The following is a 12,425-nucleotide window of genomic DNA, read 5'->3' as shown; positions in this document are numbered from 1 at the left end:
TGGGGCAGGGCTGCATGTTACCATCTCCATGTGAGAATGCAGGATGGGCACAAGGTACAGAAATGATGCTCCTGGAGGATGGAGCCTTGGCTTGATCCACAGCGGAGCTACTGTGCAGCATCACCTGCATGCACATTTGTAAGGAGGGACTCAGAGCTGTCCCTTAAAAATTCTCTGGCTTTAAAATCCAGTATCAGGTGGTGTGCTTTACCATGCTAATCGGAGAATCAGGGCAGGAGCTGCTTCTAGAGATGGGTGCTGCTAGTGCCCGGCAGGCTGGGGGACGAGGGCCGTGTCCCTGCCAGGGCGCAGGGCTATGCCCGTTGAGGTGGAAGGTGCCTGCTTGCTCCCCACTGAGCATCTGTCCCCTCCGCAGGTCACAACGCAGAAAGGTCCCTCAGCCTGCAGTTCGGCCCCGAGGCCAAGCACAGCCTAGACATGAGCCAGTCCAGCTCTGTGGACAAAGTCAGCCTGCAGTCCGTCAGCTCCCGAGGCCAGGCGAGCACTGCAGCGGGCAAGAAGAAGACGGATGGCCCCACACCCCAATCCCAGAAACAGCATCTGATGGATCTGACAGGCTCCCAGGTGAAGCACAGTCTGCACTGGTTAATGCCTGGGACCTTTCTGTTGCCTCTGAGAAGTGAAGGGGCCGCTTCCAGTCTCACCCAGAGCCTGGTGCGGGGGTCTGTAGTGCAGAGAGCCAGCTGGGCAGGCTGGGCATGGCTTGAGGTGGGAATGAAACCCTGTGCTCTGGCAGAAACACTCTACGGCATCTCAGCAGTTTGTTGGCAAAGTGCAGTCCTGGCTAACGTGGCTGCAGCCGTGGGCAAAGCTGCGGGATGCTGTGCTGGGGGCTTGCGAGCTTGGGTCTCTGCTGGCCACAGATTCACCCTCCAGTGTGGTCCCCTGGAGCTGCTGGCCTGCAGTTTTGTTCTAGTCTCCTGCTAGTGAGAAACCCCAGCTCCAGGCCCAGCAGCTGGAATTGTTTGGGGATTTCCAAAGTGGTTGATTTTTCTTGTGTTCAACATTGCAAGGCTCATCAAGTTCTCACCTCTCTCCCCTTCCCTGCGTTCCTGCGCAGCGATCGCTGAGCATCAGTGGCAGCACATCAGGAGAGCTGGGCTTTAGGAGCTGCGTGCTGCCCGAGGACCTGCTGGTGGCCATCCTCTCTGACAGGCTGCAGGTACGTGGGGTGGGGGCAAATGGTACGTTCTTGCTACAGAGAGACAGGCAGCTCGGTACAATTCAGAGAGGAGGAGGACGGCTGTGCCTGCCTGCTCTTGGAGGAGTCCTGGGCTGTGTGCAGGGATCCGTGGGTGAAGCTGCAGATGCCATAAGTTGGCAGAGCACGGGGGAAGATCAGAGCTTGTCTGAGCTGCTGCACTTGGAACTGTGATGGCTGGTGATCTCTGACGACAGGCTTTAGTGACTGGCTGAGAGCCCAATGTGTGCGACAGCTGACTTTCTCTTCCTTTTTGACATTATCTGCAGCTGAGTGACTGCTACCAGGGAGTGGTGTTTGATGGCCTGGAGACCCTCTTTGCACGCAACGTGGCATCTGCTCTCCTCTGCCTGCTCAGAGCTGTCAGAAATCGTCCTTACATCTATTTTGTGAACCTGTTCCAGGATTATGCTTCTTTGAAAGCCAGGGAGATGGCCGCAAAAGAGCAGGAAGGTGAGACTCTTCACCTCTGTAACTCTGAAATCTCTCAAGCCCTCAGCCTTACCCGTGTGTGTCTGGGTTACCAGCAGAACTTGTAAGAGATGTTTTATTAATCCTTCCACCTTCTGCCTCAGTGTAGCCAGCACTCAGCTCACAGTTGCTTAAAATACAGGAGAGCTGAGGCTTTAAGACTGACCTCAGTCTCCAACATTAAAGCTTGGGCACACGTGTAAGCTGCTGTGGGTCAATAACTAACCACCGGCCAGCCGTCCACGGCGCTGGGCGTGTGAGCCAGGCAAGGCACGGAAACTCACTGAGCAGCGATAGTCTGGGGGCTTGTCTGAGTTTTGAAGCGGGGATGTGAGCTCGCCAGTATCTCCTGGCAGGATGATAGGCTGCTTTGGGACAGAGTTGTGAATCCTGACAGCTCACCCAGAGCAGCAAGCTCTGCTTGCAGGCACTGACGGTTTCTCCTCTGGTCTGTGCTAAAGGACGGGAGCAGGAAGAAGCTGCCAGGAGGGAGAAAGCACGCCTCTGGGAGATGGACGAGGACAAGTATGATGCCCTCACTGAGGAGGAAAAAGTTCAGTTTAATAACAGTATACTGCAAGTCCAGCACGAGAGGAAGAAAAGGTCTGTAAGCCCTCTATGGGTGCCTCCCCAGGATAGTGTCCCCGAAGGGCTTCCCCTGCTCCAGAGACCTTGGTTGAGCTCAGAGGGGTTACCAAGGCCAAAATTAATTACCAGCAGTACAAGGATTGCCAGTTCCACCTACCTGGTTCCCAGCAGAGGAGGCACCTTCCTCTGGTGAGATGAGAATATTTTCATTTTAGTGGTGAGCCCTTTGGCGTGGACTGGCTGCAGGGAGCTGGGCTCTGTGCTTGCCTTGCCACTGTGCTTACAGGTGTCTCTAGTTAGTGATGTTCATTCTCATCTTCTTCATCGCCCTTCTTCTCCAAACCAGAGGGGTTGTGGTGTGGGTTGGTGTGAGGCGCAGCTGTGCTGGCTTGGTTCAGATCCCAGTCCTGCCATAGGTGAGGCCCTTGCACTGCTGAGCTCCCAGGGTTTTCCTTACTGTGTGACACCAGCCATAAAACCGGTGTCCCTTAGTCTCACCTTCAGCCGCAGCAGTGGGTGAGCCTGGGAGAAGCTCTGATCCAGCAAAGCAGCCCTGTTCAGGAGGATACACAGGATAAGCTTAAGCCTCTATTAACTCCTGCCTGAAACTTGGGGAGGGACTTGCTTGAAGCGAGCCTGTGTGTCAGCACTTCTTTCAGCCCCAGCTGAAGTTTGTTTTCCTGGGAGGAGATCACTAGGGCTGCTTCAAACTGTGATTTCCAAGACAAGTTTCCCATGGTCATGGCTGGGTTCCAGCAGGAAACCTGGTTGTTCGGAGCCTGTTTTACAGGAGGGCAGTTACTGCAGCCTTTGCTTTCTGATTGATTTGGCTGGTCTCACTAAGGAGCAGGCTGTGCCCAGGGAGAAGGGCTGGACAAGCCAAGTAAGTATCAGTACAGGGATAAGCAGGTGTTAGTAATTTGCGAGCTGGTTTACACTGGGATATTGAGAGCTTCAGGCTCCTGGTGTGGAGCAGTGGTGGATCAGTCTTTGGCAGTATGCTGGAGGTGTCCAGGAGTAGTGCAGTTTAGACGTTGTGACAGCAAAGCCTAGATTTGGCTGGCCCTGGAGGTCCCCTCCCACTTTCCCTCACTTTGGACTTCCCAGCCTCTCCAGGTTGAGGGAAGTCCACAGAGCTGGTCTAACAGTTGTGCCTGGCCTCAGGGTCAGTGACTGAAGTGCGGGACCAGCTGGGATTGCAACGAGCCCAGATTTCATCGGTGACTCTCAGGGATGTTTTCTGTTTGTCTTGCTGAAGGGAGATGGAGCAGGTGGCTCGAGAGCTTGAGGAAAAGCACCAGCAGGAGCTAGAACGCTTGAGGGAGGAAGAAGAGCTGAAGAAGTCATCTAAGTGGAGCAAGAGAAAGCTTGGAAAAGACAAAGATAATGCTTCAAGGAAGAAAAGCCAGCCTGGAGTCAGGCAGGTGGGTGGTTGTGTTTATAGAGAGGAGTAAAGGCCTGGGGCCTCTCCTGCTGAGCTGCCTCATTCCTGGTGCAGCCAGCAGCCACCCGCAGTGCTGGGGATGAGCACCTGGCCGTCGGTAACACACGGGGCTGTGCCAGTGTTTGATCGTGCTGCTGCTTCACCAAGGGTATTTTCACATGGATTTGTTGGGTAGAGCTGCTCTTCTAGGGTCATGCTGCCTTTGAGTCATGGCTTCACAGAACTCCAAGCCCTAGATAGTTTTAGTCCAGCATTTCTCCCCGATCTGTATGTGACTTACACCTCTGAGTCCTGACCCGCCTGGGATGTGGTGTCATTTGCTACCTGTCTGGCAGGAGATACCACCAGGCCTTCTAGGTACTTATTAGCAGCCAGACTTCCCAAAGTGTCAGCCAGACACAGGCATGGATGCTCAGCACACCAGAAAGGTGCCCGGAGGACTGCACAGGAGTAAGGAGGTGTCTTAAGTTCCCTGTTTGGGTCGGGGAAGCTGTTCTGTTTCTCAGCTGGTTTGCAGGACTCCTCATCAGTCTGGCGCTGGGGACTTTAGTTTCAGTTGAGCTCAACTGGGTACCAGCTGCATTCTGAACTGGGATTTGTAGAGCATGTAGCACAGGTCTCAGGTGAGGTGTGGGGTGCTATTGCAAAGATCGCCACTATCCTACAGCATTTGAGTTCATGCTTTGAAATGCTCCTGGCTTTTTCTTGCTCCTCCTGCCCAGAACACGAACGCATCCACCAGCAACACCAGCGCATCCATCAGCAACCTGTCCGATGTCACCGAGGGGGGAGAGAAGAAGGGATCTGCAAAGGAGCACCCAGACTCTCTTGCAAGTGACAAGGAAGATAAGAAAAAGCAGAGCGAGGCTCCCCTGACAGATGCCTGCCCAGCAGATGTTGTACAACCTGCGGACCCAGAACAGGGGGAAACTAAAACCGAGGCGCAGAGTGACAGCAAGAACTTGGCCCTGAGGTTTAAGATCTATGAGGCATCGCAGAAGGATGTCACGCATATTTTGTCATCCTGGGACAGGGCTCAGGGTATCCTGCTGTCCCCTCTGAACCAAGAGGTGGTGCAGCACCAAGTACAAGGCCAGCGCCAGCGTTCATCCAGTCGCAGGAGCCGGAGGGACAGAGAGAAGGAGCGCCAGGAGAGGCTGGAGAAGGAGCGTCTGGAAAAACTGAAGGTTCTTGAGGACTCCAAGTTATCTGGGCTGGAAGGAGAAGGTGCAGAAGGGTCAGCCAGAGGCCAGGACGTCGGGGTGCCCTGCTTGGACATCCAGGTGCTGAGCTCTGCAGATGTGACGAGGGCAATCCTGGAGAGTGGCAAGCTGCCAGCGGCAGAGCAGGTAAAGCCCTGTGAGGCTCAGATGCTGAGCCTGCCGTGGTCTGGGCCCGGGCCCTGGTGCATTGTGTCCCACCAGGTGACAACAGCACAGAGCCTTGTCCAGGCCACTGATGATGTTCCACAATGGCTTCACAGAAGCCACGTGGCTGGGAAAGTTCTTGCCATCCCTCGGATGGGTGGGAAGAGGGAGGGCTCTCTGTTCGAACATCCTCTCTGTTTGGAGAGTTTCCCCGTCTGGAAATCATTAAAAATGGTCCCAGGGCAGGGCAGCTCCTGGTCATTGTTTCCTTCAGCCGAGTCACTCAGAGTTGAGATTTCTCTCTAGGTTCCACTTGTAGGTCCTGGCACTGCTCTGGAGCCTGCCCACCCTGCTGGGCGTAAAAAGGCACTGTACTCCATCTAAATAAAAAAGCCCATTGCCAAAAGCTCAGTGCCTTTCAGGGACTGTGAGGATGATGGTGACAGGAGTATAAGCAGGGTTTTCTCTTATGCTTTAGATCTTGGATGACCTGGGACTGGGTCCCTCGGGGCCTCCCATTCCACCTACTGCTTTTTACTCTGTGATCCACTACCCGGAGAAGCGGATGGTCCCTGCAGCAGGAGAAGCCCTCAAGCACTTCACCTTTGTTGTGCCAGGAGGTGCCACTGCAGAAGAAGGAAAGGACACCAGAAGTCTCTTGGATGTGCCTGTTGTGCCCACAGTGAAGGTGCCAGGGCAGGGGCTGGGCTGGCTGGATGGGGGCATGAGGGGCAGGTGGGGTGGAAAAGGATCACTGTGGAAGGGAAGACCTGACGGGGCCCTGTGTCTGCAGGCATCCCTCCTGTGTTTAAAAGAGACAGCTCTGCTTGAGATGTAGGGCAGCTCTGTAAGATGAGAGAGAAAATATCAGCTGAAAACCTTCAACTTCCCTTGAGGAGAGGGTCCTGGGCAAGGAGGGGTGTTGTAGGCAAAACAAAGTCCTGCAAGGAAGACCAAGTCCATGGGCATAGGTTGTTGGTGGTTATTCTCTCTCCTGTCTCCCATCTGTTAACAAACCTGCAGCTTTCTCTCTGGGATGGGGGTGTCTCAGGGCAGGTCTCACCTCTCTCCCTTTCCTCTCTGCCTTGGTGTGAAGGTGTCAGAGGAGCAGGTCACGCCAAGCAGGGGCCAGACGGGGAAGGAGAAAGTCGTGGACAGGCAGGAGGCTGTGAGGGAGAAGCGGAGCTCCAGCCGGGGCAGGAGAGGTCTCCAGGCGCCGGGCACGGGAGCACCCAAACGGCCCCCCGAGGTGCACCAAAGTGACGTGGACATGGTCCCATCCCCGGGGAGATCCATCAGGTGAGCTGTGAGGGAGGAGGTGATCCCTCTGCTTCCCGTCCATCTTGCCAAATGAGGTCCATCATCCCCAGCTCTGTAGGGACCCTCTGCCGGTGCTTCCATGGGAAGGCAAGTCTATGAGCCTCCTCCTTCTCCCATTTGCTCGTTAGCAATGTCTGAAGCCTCCTCTTTCACTGCCAGGCTGAGCAGCTGCCGGTGGATAGTGCCTGCCCATGGCGAGGTGGAACTGAAGGTCCAATTCAGCTCCACGGTGCCAGGGCAGTTTGATCAGACGCTGCATTTTGAGGTGCTGGGGACAAACCGCCTGTACCAGGTGCACTGCAGGGGTACCTGCCTGTATCCCACCATCAGCCAGGACCCACGGTAAGGCTGGGGCATGAGAGCCTCCCACACTGCCCCCCCTGCACTCAGAGCCAGGGCTGCCCCTTGTGTCCCAGTGACCTTCTGGCTCGGGCAGAGCATGCTGCCTGAGCCGCCCAGTGTCTCTTCCTGTGCTTGGAGCTGGGAATCAGTACTGATACCTCAGTCACTAATAAGGGTTATGGCTTTCTGACCAGGTTTTCTACTTAGAGCATCTCACAGCTCCTCATTCCACATTTTCTCTGCCCAGGCTGGTGTTTTCTCGCTGGAGGAAGAGCAAGGCGGATGATGACATCATCTTCAAGCAGTATGTCATGAACACGGGCGTATTCCACTTCGGACCGCTGCTGTGTGGGAAGTCAAGAGACTGGTACGTGCTCCCCGCGCCGAGCAAGCATCCTGATGCGCTGCCTGCGTGGAGTGAGACGTTGGAATGGGATCTCCAGGGCCTTGGGCTTTCATGGCCATGCTCAGAGACACACTGTCCCAGGGGCACAACTCAGGGCAGGCCCAGGCAGAGACCTGGGAGCTGCGTGGGGTTGAAGGGCCAGGGATGAGTGAATGTGAGCAGATAAGAGGCATAGGAGTCTTGGAGGATCTGGGGAGAGATGGAGCTGATCTTCCTACCTGGGGGGTGCCTTGGTGGCCAGAGCCACGTGCTGCTTCCAGCCTGAAGGTGACCTGGGGCAACTTCTGTTCTCCCTCCAAACCTCAGCTTCACCACCTATGAAATGAACACTGGTGCTTTTTTAAAGTGCTTTGAGCTCTATGGGTAGATTGAATGAGCAATTACTCTGCTGATGGTTTTGTAAACCATTTGTTAATCTGTAATATTATTAAGCCTTTATGATTTGACCTGCCAGTATGAGGAGGGAGGTGCGGGAACCTGAAAAGGAATAAAAATGAGGATTTACATTTTCCTGATCCTCACTGCTGGATAACATCTGCCTAAAAGAGTGGTCATTGTGATTGCTGGCATATTTTTATTTTTAACATTGTGGGATTTTTGTTGGTTTTATTTTTTTAATTAGAAATTAAGTTCTTATCTTCGTGGGAGTTCTGAAATGTTAGAGGTATTTTGACAACCCAAGGGAATTAAATCAAAACAGTTTAATAAAAGAGAATCTTTAGCCAGGCTGATGAATCGTCTCAAGCTTCTGTTTGCATTTTTAACTCTTTAACTTCAAATTCTGTTCCACACTTGAGAGAAGGGACACTTGTTAAATTTAGCATTTCTGTTGGGAATTAATCTTTTCTATTTCCTCCCCTCAGACTTTGAGCTAACCCATGAAAGACAAGGCAGTCTCATGACTCTTCTGAAAGTGATAAGCTAAACTATTTTTAAAACCTCTTTTGAAAAACATTTCTTTATGATACTCTGCAGGGAAGGAAACCCAGCAAAGAAGGGGGAAGAACCCATATGCCTGGCATGCTTTTATTTTTCCAGGCACCTCTGAATGTAGATTTCATAAAATGTTCTTTAAGTGGCCTGTGCGTCGTCATGCTTCTGGGGTGGAGGCACCAAGTATGGGGGTGGACGTCAAAGTAATGCAAGGCTGAGCATACATACCATGCAGTATGCCCCTGAAAACAGTCCTTTTTCTTAGCCTGTGATCCTCCAGTGCAGCCTCCCGCTGCCGGGACACGGTGCTGTCCTCGAGGTGTGATAAAGGCAACGGTATCCTCTGCAGCCTTTTCCCTTTTTGTGGACAGGTACAAGGCGAAGCACTTTCCCAGCAACTGTGAGAAGATAACCATACGCAACGTCACCCTCTTGGAAGCAGAGGTGCACTTCTCCTTTGAGCATGATCTCAAAGCAGACACGTTCCTTCTAGACCCTCCCAGCATGAGGCTGAAGGCTAACGAGAAGCAGGTAGGAGATGGGCAGGGAGGGTGGGCACTGTTTGAAGTGCCCAGGAGCTGTTCCTCCTGCTCACTGAATGCTTTTCTGTATTTCTTTTTGTGGGGACGGGGCTAGGAGCTGAGTGTTTGGGCGTACCCCACTTCAGCTGGCCTTGTGGAAGACAACCTCATCTGCCACATTAAGGGGAACCCAGAGCCAGTGGCCTTCCGCCTGTGCTGCCAGGGGGTGCAGGTGGAGCTGGGGGTCAGCCCCAAGCAGGTGCATTTCGACAAGCTGCTTCTGCACAGGTCAGTCCTCCCGCGGCCACGCTGCCGGGGCGAGAGCTGGCAGTGAGCTCCCTGACAGCTTCTCTTGCTGGCTGTGTAGCTCCTCCGATTGGAGTCTGGGCCCACATCCCTCTTTACCCCAGCAGTTCCTGGTCTCTTGCTCACTCTTCCATGCTGGCTTGGGTGTCCCATGGCAGTCACAAGCTCTGTAGCCCCCAGCAATGCTGCTGACGGGCATCCTGATGATGTGTTTGTATCTTGTCTGCTGGTTCTGAGAGAGTCCATTAGCTGCTCCTGATCTCCCTTCTCTTGGTTACACTTTTAGCACCCGGCTCTCCTCCGGGACCTCACCTTGGAGACTTGTGACAAAGAGAAAACATTTAACTGTGGTTTCAGACACTAGACAGGGCTGCTCCAAGTTGCATTCCACTGCAAGGCTAGCAGGACTGTCAAGCAGCTGGTGCTGAGTGTCTTCCTGTCTCCACAGGAGGGACAGCAAGATCCTGGTCCTGCAAAACCGCACCCCACTGCCTGTGGCCTGGCGGCTCAGTGGGGTGGAAAACCTCGGTGAAGACTTCTCTGTGTCACAAGAGGAGGGCATCGTTGGTCCCCGCACGGAGTTTGGCGTTCATCTGTATTTCAAGGCCACACAGGCTCTCAGCATTAAGAAGACGATCCGACTGGAGGTGAGGGGGACTGTGCCCACCCTGGCAGAGCAGAGCAGAGAGATCAGCCCAGTGCTCTTCGGGGTAGGGACTGTGCTTGAAGGGTACCCTGCAAAGAGGGCAAAGGATGAGCCTTCATGAGATTCCTTTCTATGGGCACTGCCGGGGGGCCAGCCCCTCAGCAGCAGGGGACTCACTGCAGGACAATGTTGTGGAAACTGTCTGCTGGGGTGCTCTTGTAGGTGAGCTTCATGGGGCAAGTATGCTGTGGAGTCAGGAAGGGATGCACCTGACGGGCACAAGGGTGCTCTGAGACCAACTTCTGCTGCCTCAGAGGGGGTTTGCCAGAACACATGGTGCGTGCCTGAGCATCCACATCACCCCAGTTAACCAGGCACTGCCTCTGCGGGGCTTACGCCTGCGTTACGAGGCTGTGTGTCGAGCCCATGCTACAACCACCTTGCTGCTGTGCGTGGTTGAATGCTGTCCTTTGGTTGTACAGACTTTGTCACGCTCCCTGCACCCATCCTGGAGTCCTTCTGGGGCACTTAATGCAGAGCAACATGCTCTTGCCCTGGGATTTTGTTCCCCGTGGTTTAGGGGCTGCATTTCAGTGAGGATGCTGAGTGATTGAAGAGGAGAGAGTTGATTGTCAATGCCACCTGCTCTGGGACACCTCACGCTTCTTGTGGTTGTTTTGCGTCACTGTGTTTCCCAGGGTGCTTTAGCAGCAGCGTTCCCTGCTGTAGGAGTGCACAGTGGGGCTGACAGGGCTTCTTACTGCAGCAGAATCCTGCTGGGTCAGCCCATGAGGTGAACAGGTTAGGAAGGCTTGGGAGTCCACAAGTGCTTGTCAAGTAGGGGAGACCATGGTCGAAGCAGCCAACAGAGACAAGGACTCCTGTGTTGTCCACCAAAAGAATTTGAGAATGCTCTAAAGGGTGTTTGTTTCTTGCTGCCTCAGGTTTCAGATGCAGAAAATGTCCTGGGAATTGTTCAGGTTGAAAATATCCAAATCCTTGCGGAGGCGTATGATGTTGCTCTGAGCATCAACATTTCTAAAGGTCAGTGGATGCCCCCAGACCAAAGTAGTCCAAGTGCATTGCATTGTCTTGTCAGGTGGGCAACCAAAGCCACCTGGCCTAGCATGGCATGGCATGGGACGGGTTAGCATGGCATAGAAGTGTGCCACAGATACGTAAAGTACGTATCCTGCATGCTGCGAGGAATGAAGCACTGTCAGGGCACAGACACTCTCTCACTTCCCAGCTTTGAGGTGTGCGACTTCCTGAACAGATTGACTTGGAGGCTCTGAAATGTATCTTGTCACTTGGTGTAGTCTGCAGCAGCTCAGAAATACTCACCGTTTCTTACCTGGCTCCGGGGGTTTCCTGCAGGTGCAGATGGCAGTGTGGATTTTGGAATCCTTAAGGTCCTGGATGAGACAAAGCAAGTGCTGACTCTGAAGAACAAAGGGAAGTACGAAATTGCATACAGGTGGGTCTGTGAATGCATGGTGCCACCATCTGCCTAGGCCTGCATTCTTCTTCTGTCCATGGCTAGAACCTGTTCCCATGCTGGCTACCTCCTGGCCTGGGTAAATACAAAGCCTGGGCTCTCAGATCTCAAATATTTTAATAGAGAATCCAACCACACACCAGCAGTTCTTCACAGCTCAGCAGGAAGCAGAAAGTGAGACGGGGAAATTTAAGCCACTCACTGCTGAGATTCATTGCCTTCCTTTGGGGGTCAGCTCCTTTCTTCATGAGACTCTAAAGAAGGGAGTGAAAAAATTCAGTGTCGAGTTTAGCTTGCAACACTGGTGATTGTGCTCTCTGTCAGGATCTGAGATTCCCCAAGCAGAGCTGGACTCTTTCCCTTTTATCTTTTTTATGGTCCTATGCAAAGTCCCGGCTGTGCTGGTGGACTTTTAACTGCAGAGGTCTCTGTTCCTTCCCTTTCTCCCCAGTTTCAAGCTGGAAACTGCAGATACCAACATACCCGACTTGGCATCCCACTTCACTATCCAGCCACCGAAGGGCGTGCTGACTGTCTCCAAGCACCTTGTGCAGGTCCAGCTGCTCTTCCACCCCAAGTTGGAAATGGATATCAAGGACAAACCCATCCTGCACTGCCAGGTGAGCGGCCTGGGCCAGGCAGTGCTAGCACACCATGTCTTGGGAGTGTAAGCAGGACACGTGCCTTCTGGGTTTAGCTGGGGCATTGTCTCTCTTACATATACAACAAAGTCTTTCAGAAAGCATTTGTGATATTTCCTAAGTGGAGCTGAAAATCTGGCTCTGGAGGAGGCATTTAAACAGGGAGAGTGAGCTGATGAGGACCAGGGATGGGGTCAGGGGACAGAGCTAGAGGCTGTCCTCTGCTGTATTTACCAACCCCTCCTCTGGTTGCAGGTGATTGAGCCCAGCATCTGTGAGGAAGGCGAGACCATCGCCATCATCCCAGTGAGGGTGTCAGCAACAGCTGTGTTCAGCAAGTACAGCATTTACCCTGCCTCATTCATCAACTTTGGTGCTCTGGTGACTGGCAGCAGGAAAACCTGCACCTTCATGATGGAGAACAAAGGCGTCCTCGACTTCAAGTTCCTCATCTACAGAGCAGATCAGGATGCAGCTGTGTCTCCAAGGAAAAGGTGAGAGAAAACCTGCACCACCCTGCCTGCCTGAGTAGACACCACAGCATGGCTGGTGTGTGGCGGGCAGCCAGGACACCTGGGTTATTGTCCATCTGCATCGCTGGCTTGTGAATAGGGAGCAGAAAAATGCCTCGGTATCCCCCTGTGCAGGACAAAGCTGGGGATGGAGCTGATCTATCCAGAAGCTACAGCACTAGGCGGTGCAGGCAGCCCTCTGGGGGCG

The 12,425-nt window shown here is 53.6% G+C and overlaps 1 protein-coding gene across 7 annotated transcripts in view; it reads left to right on the top strand.

Annotated features, from left to right (window-relative positions):
* The window catches only part of LOC141970476 (hydrocephalus-inducing protein homolog), a 150,349-nt gene that overhangs the window by 113,779 nt on the left and 24,145 nt on the right, over positions 1-12,425 (top strand). For all 7 annotated transcript variants that reach the window (XR_012635192.1, XR_012635193.1, XM_074927120.1 and 4 more), the window contains exons 43-59: positions 377-585; positions 1,082-1,183; positions 1,492-1,675; positions 2,155-2,296; positions 3,540-3,705; positions 4,448-5,074; positions 5,571-5,780; positions 6,189-6,391; positions 6,572-6,754; positions 7,002-7,121; positions 8,465-8,624; positions 8,730-8,902; positions 9,369-9,567; positions 10,511-10,610; positions 10,944-11,043; positions 11,516-11,684; positions 11,961-12,199. Coding sequence is in view for 5 of the 7 variants with exons in the window: in XM_074927120.1 (XP_074783221.1) it covers positions 377-585; positions 1,082-1,183; positions 1,492-1,675; positions 2,155-2,296; positions 3,540-3,705; positions 4,448-5,074; positions 5,571-5,780; positions 6,189-6,391; positions 6,572-6,754; positions 7,002-7,121; positions 8,465-8,624; positions 8,730-8,902; positions 9,369-9,567; positions 10,511-10,610; positions 10,944-11,043; positions 11,516-11,684; positions 11,961-12,199 (3,286 nt within the window). In the remaining 2 variants the exon portion in view is untranslated. The remainder of the gene's footprint in view (positions 1-376; positions 586-1,081; positions 1,184-1,491; positions 1,676-2,154; positions 2,297-3,539; positions 3,706-4,447; positions 5,075-5,570; positions 5,781-6,188; positions 6,392-6,571; positions 6,755-7,001; positions 7,122-8,464; positions 8,625-8,729; positions 8,903-9,368; positions 9,568-10,510; positions 10,611-10,943; positions 11,044-11,515; positions 11,685-11,960; positions 12,200-12,425) is intronic.

This window comes from Athene noctua, chromosome 25, assembly GCF_965140245.1.
Source record: "Athene noctua chromosome 25, bAthNoc1.hap1.1, whole genome shotgun sequence".
NCBI lineage: Eukaryota > Metazoa > Chordata > Aves > Strigiformes > Strigidae > Athene > Athene noctua.
This window is presented reverse-complemented; position numbering and strand designations above follow the sequence as displayed.